Source organism: Myxine glutinosa, chromosome 10 (genome assembly GCF_964187855.1).
Source record: "Myxine glutinosa chromosome 10, kmMyxGlut1.1, whole genome shotgun sequence".
Taxonomy (NCBI): domain Eukaryota; kingdom Metazoa; phylum Chordata; class Myxini; order Myxiniformes; family Myxinidae; genus Myxine; species Myxine glutinosa.
Window position 1 is genome coordinate 96,851,349 of NC_136270.1, and position 18,340 is coordinate 96,869,688.

Consider the following 18,340-nt stretch of genomic DNA (forward strand, 5'->3'; position numbering starts at 1 on the left):
TAATCATTTGTACCTGAGCTGCTACACCTGATTCTAATTTTAGGTATTTCAAGTAGTGATAAATGTAGGGGTGTACTTACTTTTTCCACATGCGAAATTTGCATTTATGTTTATTTAAATTATACAATGGACTACAAAATGTAAATGTTTCATGATATTTGTTATATTATATCACCTTTATCTATCAATATTGTTGAAATGAAGATAAAATAGCTGTATGTTGAAATATGTTGAAAAAGTCAAAACTTTACATGGGGCGTACTTACTTTTTCAGGTGACTGTATGTCTAGACGTGAGGGAGACTCAGCGAGAGTAGCCAAGATCAATGACAGGTGCACGAGACAGCATGAAAATAGTATTAGACTGTGGAAAATGGTGGTCTTGAAAGAAGGAGGGAAGAGCAAGACACGACGGACTCGAGGAGGTGGAATGTTGTAATTTTACCTGCAATTTGTCCGTGTCGGAATTTCCTTGCAAGAAGACCGTCTCAATCTCCTGATTTAGACCCTCCAGGCTACTCCTTTCCATGGCCAGCAATGATGTTGAGAAAGGTGTCCCAACTTCAGGCCCTGAGATAGAAACCTGAAAGTACAAAGGAGGAAGGTGCAAAGTAAATTGAAAGTCAACCACGGATCAGCAAGCCACGTGGTCAACTATTATAGGTACATTACAAACCATAATATTCCTCTCATCCTTCCCTCCAGCCATTCTTCCAGACAGCTTTTCACCAACATCTCAGATCATCCCCCATCCAAAACCATGATCTTTTCTACCCCCATTAAGCCTTCCAAAGGCCACCTCTTTCCAAATTGCCAATTTTTCCTTCCGTTGAGCTTGCAGCTGTATCCATCTTGTCTACCTCTTGCATCCTTCCCTAGCCCTCATTCGGCCCGACATCCCTTATTTGCAAGCCCCCTCTCTTTCTACTGTTCATTTTGTTCTGTTACGTCCTGATCCATTCGATGTTCTAGTTCCTCTATGAGCCTCGACATTGTATAGAAAAATAGATCATTTGTAACAAAAGTTGTATTCGCTCTCAGAAAAAAAACCTAATCTTGATGTTATGAGAGAGAGACAGCGGTATAATTTACCCGCTGTGAGCGTGCCAGGTTTGACGAAGCAAAACACACAACTTGTCCTTTTGCTTTTGTGACATCAAAGGTTTCAATTCATCAACACTAGCAAATACAACCCATCGCTTCACTGATGGGAATATTAAGAGAAGAGAGAAAGAGAGAGGGCGAGAGAGAGAGGGGTCGCCAGTTGGAGTTTGCAGTTTCACCACATGTGCCCTAACACAAACCTCCTCCTTTTTGCATCACAAACCCTCTGGGTAGTTCTCCAAATTCACCGGTGTTGATTTCATCGGAATCCGTTAATCCGTTCTCAAATTATAGCACGACAGATAGAAAGACACGGCTCCTTTTATAATGCAGATTTTGATATTGCAAATGTCTTTGCTCATACGTCTCAAACTCAGAACTATCAAATTCAGTTGTCATCACATGTCAGCCATTTTTTCAGACCGTGCAATAAACCACTGGTCCATAATGGGAAGAGAAGGCAAGAGCCTGACTTGGGGTTAATATTTGTCGATCCTCCCTCCATTGGCCAGGCTGCCAGCACACAAGGGCCTACACTTTGTGAAAGACAACTGGGATCCTGATCATTCACCAGCCAACGATGACGTACAGGTCCCCGCTTTGATGTCCCATCTGACAGGAATCACACCCATAGGCACAACGTGCTGCCTGCGAAGCACCAGGATAAAAGGTTAGGGCCAGGCCGGGAATCAAACCCAAAAAACACAGCTCAAAGGTGAGGACGCTACTTCTGAGCTATCCTGTCAGCCCCATCCTGCTTAATTAATGTAACAAACAAAACGACACAAAAATATTGTTTCAATTCCTCCGCAACTCAGTCATTTAACATCATGTCATGACCAACTTGATTAAGCTTTTACCACTGGATCTGACCTCTCCTCCCTCCAAACACTGTGGGAAAGAGGCGTGCACGTTTGTACCCACAGCTGGTAATACTGGAAGCCTTGTGGGACGACAGCAAAAAGCAGAGAAGGAGAAATGATAACACCATAAGGGGCATTTTTAAAAGGTCCGGATATATATATAGTCACATGAAAAAGTAAGTACACCCCATGTAAAGTTTTGACTTTTTCAACATATTTCAACATACAGCTATTTGATCTTCATTTCAACAATATTGACAGATAAAGGTGATATAATATAACAAATAACATGAAACATTTACATTTTGTAGTCCATTGTATAATTTAAATAAACATAAATGCAAATTTCGCATGTGGAAAAAGTAAGTACACCCTTGGCTCTAATAGGTGGTATTGCCCCCTTTGGCAGAAACAACCTCAAGTAGGCGTTTCTCATAAGTCATAACTGTCTACCAGTCTCTCACATCGACTGGGAGAAATTTTTTCCCACTCCTCCATGCAGAATTCTTTCAGCTGTGCGATGGTTGAGGGGTTTCTTGCATGCACAGCTCGTTTCAAAACCCCCCACAACATCTCGATGGGATTTAGATCCGGGCTGTGACTTGGCCATTCCAGAACCCTCCTTTTCTTTCTTTTCAGCCATTCCTTGGTGGATTTACTGGTATGTTTAGGGTCATTGTCATGTTGCAAGGTCCACCTTCGGTTGAGCTTCAACTTTCCGACAGAAGGCCTCACATTATCCTCGAGCACCCTCTGGTACAATGAAGAATTCATAGTGGATTATATGATGGTGAGCTGCCCAGGCCCTGATGCAGCAAAGCTGCCCCAAACCATAATATTTCCACCACCATGCTTTGCAGTTGCTATCAGGTTCTTGTGGTCATATGCTGTCTTTGGTTTTCGCCAAATATGTCTTCTGGTACTGTGGCCAAATAGCTCTACCATTGACTCATCTGTCCAGAGCACATTGTTCCAGAAGTGCTGGTCTTTGAGTAGGTGTTCATTGGCAAACTTTAGTCTTGCCCTGATGTTCTTTCTGGAGAGCAAAGGTTTCCTCCTGGCAAACCTCCCATGTAGATCAAATTTGTGCAGCCTCTTTCTAATGGTAGACTCGTGCACTTTGACATCAACAGTGGCAAGAGCTACCTGTAGGTCCCGTGATGACATTCTGGGGTTCATAGAGACTTCTTTCAGCATCTTGCGGTCTGTTCTCGGGCTGAACTTGTTGGGGCGGCCTGGCCTGAACAAGTTGGCAGTTGTTTGGAATCTTCTCCACTTGTAGATGATCTTCCGGACAGTCGAATGATTGATTTCAAATAGTTTGGAGATCTTTTTAAATCCCTTCCCAGACTCGAAGACATCTATAACCTTCTTTCTGAAGGCCTTAGAGAGCTCTTTTGATCTAGGCATGGTGACGCCGCACACTTCAACAACAAAGAGCAAACCAAACTAAATGTCTGAGGTTTAAATAAGACAGGTTCCTCCAAGATCCTCTCTAACGATGTTCTAATCATTTGCACCTGAGCTGGTGCACCTGATTCTAATTTTAGGTATTTGAAGTAGTGATAAATGTAGGGGTGTACTTACTTTTTCCATATGCGAAATTTGCATTTATGTTCATTTAAATTATACAATGGACTACAAAATGTAAATGTTTCATGATATTTGTTATATTGTATCACCTTTATCTATCAATATTGTTGACATGAAGATCAAATAGCTGTATTTTGACATATGTTGAAAAAGTCAAAACTTTACATGGGGTGTACTTACTTTTTCACGTGACTGTATATATATATATATTGGGATATGATATATATATATATATATATATATATATATATATATATATATATATATATATATATATATATATATATATATATATATATATATATTGAACTGAAGGCTCCAGTCATGGACCATGCAGTCCTCATCGAGGCTAGGCCTTACATAAAATAATTGCATAAAGAGAAATAAAAGAGAGAATGTAAGGGTGAGGAGTGAAAATGAGTAAGAAAAGTGTATGGTGTTTGTTTGCAAAAAAAAGATCAAAGCTAGCCCGGGAGCTGTAGTTTGAGTGACAGAGGAAGTAAGACCAGCAAACCTGACACGGAGAGTGTACGTTGGTTTCGGGTACCACTTTAACACTCCAAAGTCAGAATGATAGTACTACACTGGGCGGTTGCTGTCTACAACCGGATGGGTGTTTTTTAGGAGACACCATCTCCTTATTGGATGGCTGTTGGCTCACGGAGAGAGCTCATCTGTCCTTTAACAGGTATTGGGTTCAGTCCTGTAGGGTGTCACAGTCACCCTCCCCACTGGCAAGCCAGTGAAGGTAGTCGGTTAGTGTCCGACGACCCGACCATGCGGCAGGTAGCATTGGGTTACATGTTACCAGTGGCAGTCAGGAGACTGACCTGACTAATATATATATATATATATATGTAATAGCTTGTGGCAAAATTAACCCAGCTGGCATCGCCCCCCAAGCTCTACCTTAACAAAAGGCCACTTGTGCAAACCATCAACACACCAAGAGGAAGCATAAAGCCATAATAATGTCACTGCGGGGTGAGTGCTTTGCAGTAGAGGCCTCCGGAAAACAACCACAGTTTAACACTCTGAAGCCGTGTTTAAAAAACATTTTGGTCTACAAAGTTTTTTCCCATTATTATTTTTTTGAAACAGAACTCCTTCCTGATTTGTTATAGTGCTTTGAGGCCAAAGCCATCACAACGGGCAAGTTTCAGTCGCCGATCACACGATTCGGACAGACAGGCCCGTGTCAGCTATTCTTGGAAAGCCTTCGTGGCATTCTCAGTCGGCCAGAACTTGTACAAGGAGCTATTCCTAATGGGAGGAACCTCTGTTTCATCTCCAAATAGAGCATTCGGGATAAAGAGAAAAACAATGTTCATGCTTTTAGGCTGTCTGCTCATGCCCTATTGGTGGATAGCCTTGGGAAAGAGTATTCTGTCAGGTGGGCCAGAAGCTGAGATGTGTCTTTGCACGTTTGAAACGAAAGCATTTCGGAATTCCTCATCTATCAACAATCAGGTTTTCTCAACAAGTTCTCTGAAGTTTCACCGAAGATACCTTCATGTCAACACAAAGGGTGGAGAAATGGGTAAAATCTCTTTAAAAAAATTAATAAACACAAGTCAAACCCTCGCCATTTTGCCTTTAACATGTTATGTTGCACGAATGGCCTTTGATGTTTTCAGCAATCAAAACAAGAACACGTGGTGGTTGTCGTTACACGTGGTGGGCGGTCGTCATTTGAGAGAAAAAATTAATTATTTAAAGAATCTTGTGTTTTGAGGTTCCACAATATCTTTCAATCCCATAGAACTACTCGTCCCTGCATGCACCTCATCTTCCCAGCTTCATCTCACGCAGGTAGCACAGGTTGACTACTGGGCCGGGAGGCATTTTTGCCATTGGCTGACAGCTAGATCTTTTCTTTACATAAACAGAAGCTCAAGGGGGAACTAAACAAACAAGGAGCTGCAGGTATACAGACACAGGTGAGCAAAGTGGAACAGGTGACCGTTGATGCGTGGATGTACCACAGTCAGGTGAAATGGGAGTGGCTGGCAGGAAAGGTGGCAAGGAATGAAGAAGAGTAGAAAAGCTATAAGATGGTGGTGATAGGCAGTAGTCTTGGAATAATGAATGGAAGAGCACAACACCTCCATGGACAAGCAAAATAATAGTCAGGTTCACTATGTTAACAAATATAATTTCGTTCAAAACTTTGGAGATTAGCAAAACAATACATTTTTGGAATATTCAGAGCATGAGGAATCCAAAAATCAATGTTGGCATTTGCACAGACACCTGCATGGCCGCCATTTTTGATTTTCAAAATGACTGCCATAAGATACATATTTTGCCCTATCTCGGCTTCTAGTCAACCGAGAATCTTATTTAAATGTGCTAATCCTATGTTTTCTGGGTCAAGGAATCCAATAAAGGCCTCAAAATAGTGCTCAGGATTATAGAAAAGCAACAAACAAAGGTAATGGAAAACCATTGTTTTTATATTTGTGATATAACTGTATTACATAATACATGATATTGCAAGTCCTTTGAAGTTATAGGTTTGGGTTTATAAAGCAAGAAAGCAGCCTTGTTAGTATCAGATTGAACTATAACTCCTATACACAGGATCTACTAGGTCTATACCGTTCAGGAATATACTTTTACAGATCTTCTGTCCTGAGTGTCATCTGGAAAGTCCTAAAAGTGAAGCAAGTGTTAGGATTAGAAGTCTAATGATCCCACCAATGGTTTCCTTGACCCAGAAAACATAGGATTCGCATATTTAAATAAGATTCTAGGTTGACTAGAAGCCGAGATCGCGCAAATTATGTATTTTATGGTGGCCATTTTGAAAATCCAAAATGGCGGCCATGCAGGTGTCTCCGCAAATTCCAACATTAACTTTTGGATTACTCATGCTTTGAATATTCCAAAAATGTATAGTTTTGCTAATCTCCAAAAATTTTGAACGAAAAAACATAGTGAACCTGACTATATGAAAGCAAACTTGGAAGAAAAAAACTGGGTGTAGTTGAGAAGGTCCATATTTCAAATGAAGGCACCACCAACGAGATGGTATAGCCGAGGCACACGTCTGATGTTTCAACCACCGCCGTGGTCTTTATCAGAGAACCGAGGTCAGGGAAGTTCGATTTGTAGATTATTCTGCGGTCGTAATGTTTCACCTGAGCCTTGCCCGCTGGACAGCCATACTACTTGGTGGTGGTTTAATTTCTGAAAATTAACAAAATGTTCATTATGCAGACCAAAACGAAATGTATGACTCAAGGATCAATTCTCAGAGGAGTTTGTAAAAGGCCAGACGAAAGTACGAGCCGTGGCAGAACCAAGCGAGTGGATGATTGACAGGGGCAGTGGTGGAGCGTGGTGGTGGTTTGGTTGTTTGGGCATGGAACTGCCGACTCCAGGCAATAATTATCCCTCAAGGCGGGCGGCTGTTCTCCAAGGAAACAATTTCCTTTGGCGTCCCATCCTTTGTGAATACTTAACAGAGTGGAAAGATGCATTACCTGCAGGTTAAAGAAGGCCATGTGCTGTCGTCTACTTGTTAACATGAAAGCTTTGGAGTAAGAGGATATCGCTCTGAAAACACAAGGCAGACAGTCATTTGGTATTCAGAGCCTGCTGGGTAATCAAAAGCCTCAGAGGAAGCTTAAACTATGTATAATGATGTAGAAGAGGATTAAACTTGCGAGCACCATTGCCAAAGTAATATGATTGGTAGAAGCTTTGATCGCCAAGAGCCCTTTAAAAGGCCACATCAGTCGGAGAAAGTTTGAATACGTTCAACGAGCTGACAAATTGAATAGTTGGAACTCTTCCTCCTACACCAGGGATGGCGGTAGAGATTGGCATGGATTTAGGAAAACTGTAAAATAATAATGCAAAATAGGCAAATCCTTCTACAAAGTCACATAATTTCGGTCTGCCCAGGTAATCTTGGTCAAGTTCAAGCGGAATCCATTGAATAACTTTGTTCTAAAAGATGTTTGAGAAGCTTCTCTGAGAGATTGTTCATTTGTTTGCAGCTGTAGGCTCATGGAGAAGCTGTTGCGTGTAGATAGACACAAGACAACACGTGATTTGACTTCAAACATAGCCAGTTACCTTGGGGTAAGTCACACGACGACTTCCTGATGCACTTTGAGTGCCAGCGACGCCATTTTGTGACACCGCTTTTCTTACAACAGTAAGTGGGGCAATGAAGAAGAAATCTTGTTCACCACCCACATCATCATGGGACGCCAACCCATGGGGTTTGTCCATGCTCATTCTCTAATTGGTGAGCATCAAGAGGAGAAGCAGCACGTAACATTTTGAAAGTGTTTGTTACGAGTTAGCCGAGGTCAGAATTGAACTGCAGAACTACCAGACACAGAGCAGATGCTCCGACCACAATGCCACCGAGCAGAGCCTCTGCTGGGTATGTGGGTGATCCCTTACAAACCTCAAGTGGGGGGCCCCCTGCAAACCTCACATATAGTCAGGTTCACTATGTTTTTTCGTTCAAATTTTTTGGAGATTAGCAAAACTAAAAAAAATTGGAATATTCAGAGCATGAGGAATCCAAAAATTAATGTTTACATTTGCGTAGACACCTTTGCGAAAATGACACTCAGGACAGTGATGAAGATCTGTAAAAGCATATTCCTGAACGGTATAGACCTCGTAGATCCTGTGTATAGGACTTATAGTTCAATCTGATACTACCTATAACTTCCTATAACAACCTATAACTTCAAAGGACTTGCAATACCATGTATTATGTAATACAGTTATATTAAAGCGCGGCGTTACGCGTGCTGCTTGCGAGCAAGGAGGAAGCGGACAAGCGGTAACTTATAAGCGTCTTTATTTCAGGAGCTCACTGTAACACTGGCGCGCTCCGGGCTGCGCGCCCGGTGTATATCATGAGGCCACGCCTACCCCTCGGGCGTGGCCACCGCCCACTTGGTGCGCGGAATGATGTCACCACGCCAGTGGGCTTTTGTGTCCGCCACACGCGCCCCCCCCCAGAATTCCCGCGCACCTGGAGGGCCAGTTTGCGGGGCAGACGAATGACCCGGCCGAAGCGCCCCCTGGCGATCGGCGGCGTCCGGGGTGCAGGGATGCCAGGTGGGATGCCCCTGGCTGCCCCTGGGATGGGTGCAGGACCGGGGGGCGGCGTGGCGGCGGGGCTGGGCGGTGCCGGGGGTCCGCCCGCAGGGGGGCGGCCCCGACGTGGGGGTCGGGCCACTGGCGGTGGATGGTCCACGTCGAGGTGGGCCGGCTTGAGGCGGTCTACCGAAACGCGGTCAGGAGTACCGCCGATGTCCAGGGTGAAGTGCTTCGCCCCGGTCTCCAGCACGCGGAAAGGCCCGTCGTACGGGGGCCGCAGTGGTGTCCGGTGGGCATCGTGGCGGACGAAGACGTACTCCGCCGTGCGAAGCTCCGGGGCGACGTGCGTCGGTGGGTGCCCGTGGCATGCCGTTGGCACCGGAGCGAACCTCTGGGCGGTCTCTTGCAGAGCAGAGCGCTGCTGTGCCGCGGACCATGGTGCCGTGGAGTCGGGGAGGAACTCGCCCGGCACCCGCAGCGGTTGCCCGAAGACCAACTCCGCCGCGGATGCGCGCAGGTCCTCCTTGGGCGCCGTCCGGAGGCCCAGCAGGACCCAGGGGAGCCTGTCGACCCAGCCGCCGTCGCGGAGGGTGGCCCGGAGCGCGGCCTTCAATGAGCGGTGAAATCGCTCACACAGGCCGTTAGCCTGGGGGTGGTAGGCCGTGGTTCGGTGCAGCCGGACCCCGAGCCCCTGCGCGACCGCCCCCCAGAGCTCCGAGGTGAACTGGGGGCCGCGGTCGGACGAGATGTCTGAGGGGGCGCCGAACCGGGCGACCCAGGTGGCGATGAAAGCCTGCGCGACATCGGCCGCCGTTGTCGACGACAAGGGCACGGCCTCCGGCCACCGGGTGGTGCGGTCCACCATGGTGAGGACGTAGGTGAAACCCCGCGAGGGGGGCAGAGGTCCCACCAGGTCCACGTGGACGTGGTCAAACCGGCGTTCCGGCACCGTGACCGGGGCCAACGGGGCCTGGGTGTGCCGGTGCACCTTGGCGCGCTGGCACGCGAGGCACGTCCTGGCCCAGCCGCGGACGGCCTTCCGGAGGCCATGCCAGACGAACTTGTCGGCGATCAGCCTTTGGGAGGCCCTCGCGCCCGGGTGGGACAGGCCGTGGATGGCGTCAAACACCTGGCGCTGCCAGCCCGCGGGCACGATGGGGCGAGGATGCCCGAGGGAGACGTCGCACAAGAGGGCCGTGCCCGCGCCGTCGAACGCCACCTCGGTGACGCGGAGGCCCGTGACGGCGGTCCGCAAGGCCTGGACGTCGGGGTCAGCGGCCTGGTCCGCTGCCATCCGGGCATAGTCGATGCCGAGGTGGACTGCGTGGGCGACGGCCCGGGAAAGGCAATCCGCCACCGGGTTGTCCTTCCCCGCGACGTGCTGGATGTCCGTCGTGTACTCGGACACGGCCGAGAGGTGACGCTGCTGCCGGGCCGACCACGGCTCGGTGACCTTGCCCATCGCGAAGATCAGCGGCTTGTGGTCGACGAAGGCAGTGAACGCACGGCCCTCGAGCAGATGGCGGAAGTGCCTGACCGCCAAGTGAAGCCCGAGCAACTCGCGGTCGAAGGTACTGTAACGGCGTTCGGGCGGGCGAAGCTGCCGGCTAAAGAACGCCAGCGGTTGCCAAGCTCCACGCACCCATTGCTCGTGCACCGCGCCCACCGCGTAGTCCGAGGCATCGGTGGTGAGGGCGATCGGTGCATCGGGCGCCGGGTGCGTGAGCATGGTGGCGTTAGCCAAGGCGAGCTTCGCGCCCGTGAACGCCGTGTCCATCTGCTCGGTCCAGGTAACGTCGCCTTTGCCCGGCTTACCTCGGAGAGCTTCGTGCAGGGGGCGCAGGAGCTGGGCGATACAGGGCAGGAACCGATGGTAAAAGTTCACCATGCCCAGGAACTCCTGCAGCGCTCTGATCGTGCGGGGGCGCGGAAACCCCTTCACCGCCTTCACCTTGGCCGGCAGGGGGACGTCTCCGTGCCTGGTGACACGGTGCCCCAGAAAATCGATTATGGTGGTGCCGAACCGGCACTTTGCGGGGTTCACAATCAGGCCATGCTGGCCCAGGCGTTCGAAGAGCGTGCGGAGGTGGCGTAGGTGCTCTTCGCGGGACGCGCTGGCGACAAGGATATCGTCCAGGTAGACGTAGACAAAATCCAAGTCACGCAGGACGCTGTCCATCAGTCGCTGGAACGCCTGAGCCGCATTCTTCAGACCGAAGGGCATGCGCAGGAACTCGAAGAGTCCGAATGGCGTGATGACCGCCGTCTTCGGGACGTCCTCCGGCCTGACGGGGACCTGATGGTAGCCGCGTATGAGGTCCACCTTCGAGAAGAAGGACATGCCCGCCAAACGGGCGGAAAAGTCCTGAATGTGGGGGACGGGGTAGTGGTCGGGAGTCGTGGCGTCATTGAGACGGCGATAGTCCCCGCACGGTCGCCATCCCCCGCCGGGCTTCGGCACGATGTGCAGCGGCGACGCCCAAGCGCTCTCTGAGCACCGAACGATGCTGAGTCGCTCCAGGGTAGCGAACGCCGCTTTTGCCACCGCCAGCTTCGTCGGCTCGAGGCGGCGTGCCCGGGCGTAGACCGGTGGCCCGACGGTGGGGATGTGATGGGCCACCCCGTGCTTGACGGCCCCCGCCGAGAAGGTGGGCCGCGTGAGGGCCGGGAAGCCGGCGAGGAGGTGGGTGAATGCGTCCGCTGCCGGAAGCGTACAGACCAACGTGGCCGGAACCGAACCGTTCGGCAAGCCGCTTGGCAAGCCGCTCGTTGAGCTGGGCAACGCACAAGCGAGCGAGCTGAACGTCTCGGCCTGGACAAGACGTCTGCGCTTGACGTCGACCAGGAGCCCATTAGCGCACAGGAAGTCCGTGCCAAGCAGTGCCATGGGCACGTCGGCGGTGACGAACGTCCATCGGAAAACCTGCCCTCCGAACCGCAGAGAGAGGCAGCGTTTTCCGTACGTACGGATGGGCGTCCCGTTCGCGGCAAGCAGCGCGGGGCCCCCACCCGCGGCGTGCTTGTCTGACGTGCCGGCGGGAACGACACTCACCTGCGCTCCCGTGTCGCACAGGTAACGGCGCCCGGAGAAGGTGTCCGTTATGAACAGCAGGCTGCTCGAACGGCCGGCGCTCATCGCCACTATTGAGCGCCGGCCCAGGCGTTTCCCGACCTGTTGAAGGAGCATGGCGGATGACACTGCCGAGCTTCGTGGCCGAACTTGGCGTGGAACCAGCACCAGGTGGTGGAGCTGGAGGAGCGCGGCTGGCTCCGCCAGGCCGGTGGAGTTGGCGGGTTTCCCCGCGGTGGCGGTTTTCGCCGCGGCGGTGGGCGGGGCGTGGCGGCGGTCACGAGGTGCGTATCAGCATGCTGCGTATGCTGTATAAGCTGATGCTGTGGATCAGCAGCATCAGCAGCAGCATCAGCAGCATCAGCCACGAGGGCCGTGACGGCCACGCCGACTCTCGCCCGCGTGTCCGAAGCGGCGAAGTACTTGTCCGCCTCGGCTGCCAATGCTCGGGGTTCCGTTAGCCCGGTCCCGGCCAATGCGAGGCGAACCTGCGCTGGAAGTTGGCGACGGAAAAGCGCCCGGAATAGAGAACCGGGGGCTTCGTCGCCCAACAGTGACAGCATATGGTCCATTCGGACCGACGGGCGCGTGTCACCGAGCTCGGGGAGATCCAGGAGGCGGTCGGCCCGTGCGTCGTCCGTGAGGCTGAACGTGGCGAGGAGTAGCCGCTTGAGTGCCTCGTACTTGTGGCCGTCCGGTGGGTGGCGAAGGACGGACACAACTCGAGCGGCCGTGCCGGGCCCGAGGGAGGCGGCGACGTGGCAATAGCGCGTGTCATCGCCGGTGAGGCGCCGAAGCTGAAATTGGGCTTCGGCCTGGACGAACCAGACTTCGGCCTGAGCCTCCCAAAATTCGGGAAGTTTGATGATGTTGGCCATGGCAATGGCGTCGTGTGTGGAAGGATCGCTCCGGCAGATCCAATGTCAAGGGGGTCACCAGTAAAGCGCGGCGTTACGCGCGCTGCTTGCGAGCAAGGAGGAAGCGGACAAGCGGTAACTTATAAGCGTCTTTATTTCAGGAGCTCACTGTAACACTGGCGCGCTCCGGGCTGCGCGCCCGGTGTATATCATGAGGCCACGCCTACCCCTCGGGCGTGGCCACCGCCCACTTGGTGCGCGGAATGATGTCACCACGCCAGTGGGCTTTTGTGTCCGCCACAATATCACAAATATAAATACAATGGTTTTCAATTACCTTTGTTTGTTGGTTTTGTATAATCCTGAGCACTATTTTGAGGCCTTTATTGGATTCCTCGACCCAGAAAACATAGGATTAGCATATTTAATTAAGTTTCTCGGTTGACTAGAAGCCGAGATAGCGCAAAATATGTATTTTATGGCGGCCATTTTGAGAATCCAAAATGGCGGCCATGCAGGTGTCTTTGCAAATGCAAACATTGATTTTCGGATTCTCCATGCTCTGATGATTCCAAAAATGTACAGGTTTGCTAATCTCCCAAATTTTTAAACGAAATTATATTTGTTAACATAGTGAACCTGACTAATAGGGGCCCTTTCTATTGGAGGGCTAATAATATGGCGACAGATCTTCAGGCGACGAATCGATTCATACCTCGGTTCCGGAGGTGGTTAGCGAAGTATTATTATAATGACAAGTTCTGTCTGTCTCTGTATGTATCTGTCTTTCCACACCATCATGGGTAATGCATTGTCATATCTCGGCTATGCCTGTACCTATTGTAACCAAACTTGATAGGACAGTAGTGTGGGTCAACTAGAGTGTGATATGTGGCCAACAATGAAACAAGTCAAATGTCAAGGTAATCAAAGGGTGAAAATCACATTTCTACCAATAACTCTGGAATGAATCATCAGAGAAAGAAGTGGGCTTTTGCATTAAAACCCATCAAATCTATGAATTAAAGCACATCAAATCAAACAGCCTGGTGTTGGCTTAGCGGTTAGGGTAGCCGGCTTGGGATCCTAGGATCCTGGGTTCGAATCCTGGTCGATTGCTGAATTAACACCAGGGGGGTTGACTCAGCCTGTCATCCTTCCGAGGTCGTCCGAGGTCGGCAAATTGAGTACCAGCTTGCTGGGATGAATGATCCCGGTGTGTACCCCGGTTTAGAATAGGTACACGGTATCCCTGCGCATCGTAAGAGACGACTAAGGGTTGGCGCCAGGAAGGGCATCCGGCCAATAAAAATCATTGCCTCAAACAGGGAACCATGATTGTCATGGGGCCCGCAAGGCTAACCCCTGCTGTAGCGGGGAAAATGGCCTAAAAACGATCATTCATATTCATTCATTCAAATCAAATCTGACTTAGGAATTAACTCTCTGGTTCCATTGGGATATGAAAATAAAAATTTGACCTTAAAAATCACAATGACCAAAAATGCAAACATTAAAAATAAAACCTTTATAATCTCAGAAACTGAGCTGCAGAAATCCTTCAAAATTAGTTTGTGTAACCTTCTTAAAAACCCCGATCAATCGCTGAAATAAAATTATGAGAGGAGAAATTCCGACAAGGAAAATGACGTCGTTTATTCAAATTTCACGATGGAAAGAGCAAATGCAGATCTGATGATTTCTAAATCATATCTATACACACATAGCTCCGTCAATGACCAGATCCGCCGATCACCAACAAACTGGGCACAGATGTAGCACAGACTGAACAGACAAAAATAACGAATTCCTGCAAATAAAAGTCAAAGACAACAACTCGAGAACAGAACAAAGTGAATGTCACATCATTCTGAAAAGTGCTCAAAAAGAGAAAAAAATTGAAGTATTATGTGGTGGAATTGGTCTATTATGGATTTAAATTCTTCAGATATTCAATGAGGGGATACGGAGAAGAGCATCAAACATGTATGAGTCATGGAGTCAAAATATCATGTCTCACATACAAAACAATCATTGATGCTTTACAATTTCACCCTTCTACTTTTCCTGGATGCAAAATCGTCAATAATGTCATCATACTTCAGTCTTCGTCCTAAGTCCTTCTCCATTGAGATGATGTCCAGGTGTGACAACCTGTCCTGTGACATTGTAGGGCGCAAGTAGCTCTTTGTGAGCTTCAGCTTTGAGAAAGAGCTGTCTGCATTCAAAGAGAATGTTTTTTCTCCAGGTCTATCAAACTCTGAAGCTTATCATCAAGAGTCTTTCCGGCTTTTAACCTTGCATCCAATTCCTTCCACTTCTGCATGCAAGCTGTGTGGTGTGGTGAGGTTTCATGTCGGGACAATGTTTTTGACAAATCTTTCCAGGCTGAAAGACCATCACAGGTGAGATGCATGGCGGCATTTCCAAAAAGTTTACAACAGAAGTGGTGCTCAGCGTTGGCCGCTATTGAATATATTAGCCTCGTGCGCTCGATTCGTTCACGATTTTTGAGCTTTCTATAATAATTTTCAGCTGAGAATCTCCTATTCGCATCATGTTTTGGAAAATCATGCACTTCCATATGCTTTGGACCGAACTTGACAATGGCAGAAATTGTCACCTGGTCCAGCACTTGAGGCCACTCTGAAGAGTCAGCAAAATTTTCGACAAAATCCACAGACTATTCACCTCCAACTGAATCTTTCTCTGCCTGTCCAGGCATCTGCTCTTCCATTAAAAGTGTTGTGTCTTCATCCATGTCCCCAGAATTCCAATCTTGCTCCTGGCTCTGGAGCTGTGATGCTGAGTCAAATGTCTGTGTGCTGTGCTCTGGGTGGTTTCATCAGAAATTTCTCAAGACAACGTCTCAATTTTGTTTCTCCAACCTTGGACGCCTCTTGCTTTTTTCTTTTTGCTGCTCCAGACTCGTAATGTCTCAGACCTCAGTTTCTGTGCCTATCACTGTTCATTATTACCAGGCTAGCTTATGTGAGCCTCGCTGACTCACGTTCTACAAGCGCTAGGCCTAGGTCCCCCGTCGGTGAAGTGATGTGAGTTGACAAAGTGGCAGATGCAAGGTGGCCATCTTGGATTTTGACGTGGCGACCCAATTTTCAATAGAGTTCTTCCTTATGCCTAGATACGTACACCCACACACCAGATTAGAAGTTGGTACTTCGCTTATTTTTCAAGATATTCCGCTCACAAGGTTCAGACATACATGGCGGCGGCCATCTTGGATTTTGACGTGGCGACCCAATTTTCAATAGCATTCTTCCTTATGCCGAGATACACCCACACACCAGATTAGAAGTTGGTACTTCGCTTATTTTTCAAGATATTCCGCTCACAATGTTCAGACATACATGGTGGTGGCCATCTTGGATTTTGACGTGGGTTGTACCCACCCACCAAATTATAATTCGGTCCTTCGCTTACGCACGCACGCACGCATGGACGGACGCATGGACGGACACACGGACGGAGGGGAAAACCATAATCCCCCTTTCGCTCCGCGGTGCGACGGGGGGGGGGGGGGGGGGGGGCAAAAAGTACTTCCGGAAGATGGAGGAAATGACGTAAAATCGAGTAAATAATTCATAATAAATTTCATTCGATTTACTTTGAGGTCGGTAGAAAGATATTTAACAAGAAATAAAAACATTTTTAAAAATGAAAAAGGATGTCGGAATGTTACTGGAAAAAGTATGGAAACAAGAAGAAATGATCGATTAATACTTGGAAAAAAAATCAATGTCTGTTACAAACATAAAGATACAGGTTTCTATTTTAAAAGTCCGTCTGTCTTTCTGAATTGGGTGCAGAAGATGTTTAATGTATGGTAACAGGAACCATTTAAGATTTTAGAATAAAGCGTGATGGACACGGAAGGAGCACATAAACAACAACAACAACAACTCTGCCACAAAAGGTCCGGGTTTTCGCGTGTTTCACTGTATTTTTCATTCTCATTGAGAATTGAGATTTAGGGGTAGGTTTGCCATGCGATTATGAAGTGCAACATGATATCTTTGATTAAACCCATCAGTGAAGTGACTGGCAGCCGGTAGGCATGCAGGATCGTGTTATTGGAAACGTCTATGTTGCACAACTGGACTTTAAAGAAAGATGCTTTAGCTGGTGTGGGAGGCCCCTATTTGTGGGTGGCCCCAGCGGCAGTGGACTCTGCAGGTGCCTAATGGAGGCTCTGCCACCAAGTCTGGTTAATTACTCTGAACGAAAGTCTGGTTTGCTTGAGAAATTCAAATATTCATTCTCTCTCTCTCTCTCTCTCTCTCTCTCTCTCTCTCTCTCTCTCTCTCTCTCTCTCTCTCTCTCCTCTCTCTCTCTGTGTCTCTCTCTCTCTCTCTGTGTGTCTCTCTCTCTCTCTCTCTCTCTCTCTCTCTCTCTCTCTCTCTCTCTCTCTCTCTCTCTCTCTCTCTGTGTGTCTCTCTCTCTCTCTCTCTCCTCCCACTTTGCACAACTGCCGCTCGCTTAGCAAACGCACATGCGAGCGCCAGGTCTGTTGCTCAGTCACTGGCAGTACGTGCTGTCTCTCTTGTTGCCTTTTCCTTCTTCCTACCTTTTGGTCCTTTCTGCTGTCCGAGTGTCAGTGTCCCTTTCTATCGTCTTGTCTACTGAGCGAGAGAGGGAGAGACAGCGCGGTTAAAGTTAGCCACTTTAGGTGGTTAACGGGATTTATTAATTTATTTATTTCCTAGTTATTGTTGTTGTTGTTGTTGTTTCATTTATTTAGGCTTTATAAACCTTAGTACCATTTATTGGTTATTTTTTCGTTTAGTTACTTCAAATGGCTAGCAAGAATAGTCGAAGTAATGCCAGTCGTGACGCCGATGAGGTGTTAACAGATAAACACGGCATGTTTTGTCCCACCGGAAGATGTTTCGCTGGAGGGAGACGCTCCTCGCAATTGGAGAATTGATCGGTTGTGAGAACATCCGGGCAGCATCCCGAATGCACCACAAGGTGGTTGTTTTCGTTTGACGTGTCCGTCTCGCGCGCATCGTCGTACAGAACGGACTCACCTTGGGCAATGACCAGTTTGTTCCGGTTTCGCCATGGAACACTCCGGCCTCGAAGGTAATATTATCAAACGTTCTACCGACGCTGTCTAATGAGGAAATTCTTCAGAAGCTCGGTCAGTACGGTACTGTGGTGTCGAGAATGATCAAAGCCTCCATACGCACCACAGACGGGAAGCTTAAGCATATCGAAACGTTTAGACGGTTTTGTTATGTTATTTTGAAGGATGGTTTGACGCAATTGAATGTCTCTCTTGTTTTTAAGTCGTCAAAACGTGAGCACAGGATTTTTGCGGCAACGGAGAGGTTGATTTGTTACGGGTGTGGTGCACATGGACACACGAGGCAGTATTGTCCTGATGGGGAGAAAACGTATGCCACAGCAGCCGGACCAGCTACCCCCGTGACCATTACGAAGGATTCTATAGATGATTCGCCTTCAGTGCAGGAATCTACGTTGGACCATCAAGGTACGGCTAAGAGTGGTGCTGATGAGACCCATATGGAAGTGCGTCGTCTAAGCGATGAATCATCCAGTACAGCTGGCCATCGTGCAACCGATTAGTCAGCAAATGTAAGGGAGAAGCCTCTTCATGAAGAGGGAATGATTTGTGAGGAGCAGCAGATTGTAGATGCGGCATCTCGGAAAAATTTGAAACGGTCACTTTTAGGTACAAGGAATGAGGACAAAGGTGTTAAAGTGTTGGTGGTGCAGACAGGAAGCAGTTTAAAC

The 18,340-nt window shown here is 48.5% G+C and overlaps 1 protein-coding gene across 5 annotated transcripts in view; it reads right to left on the reverse strand.

Moving 5' to 3' along the window:
* LOC137433934 (glucocorticoid-induced transcript 1 protein) overlaps window positions 1-18,340 on the reverse strand; it is a 261,907-nt gene that overhangs the window by 60,735 nt on the left and 182,832 nt on the right. For all 5 annotated transcript variants that reach the window (XM_068126436.2, XM_068126435.2, XM_078785921.1 and 2 more), the window contains one exon: window positions 445-582. In XM_068126436.2, the coding sequence (XP_067982537.2) occupies window positions 445-582 (138 nt within the window). The remainder of the gene's footprint in view (window positions 1-444; window positions 583-18,340) is intronic.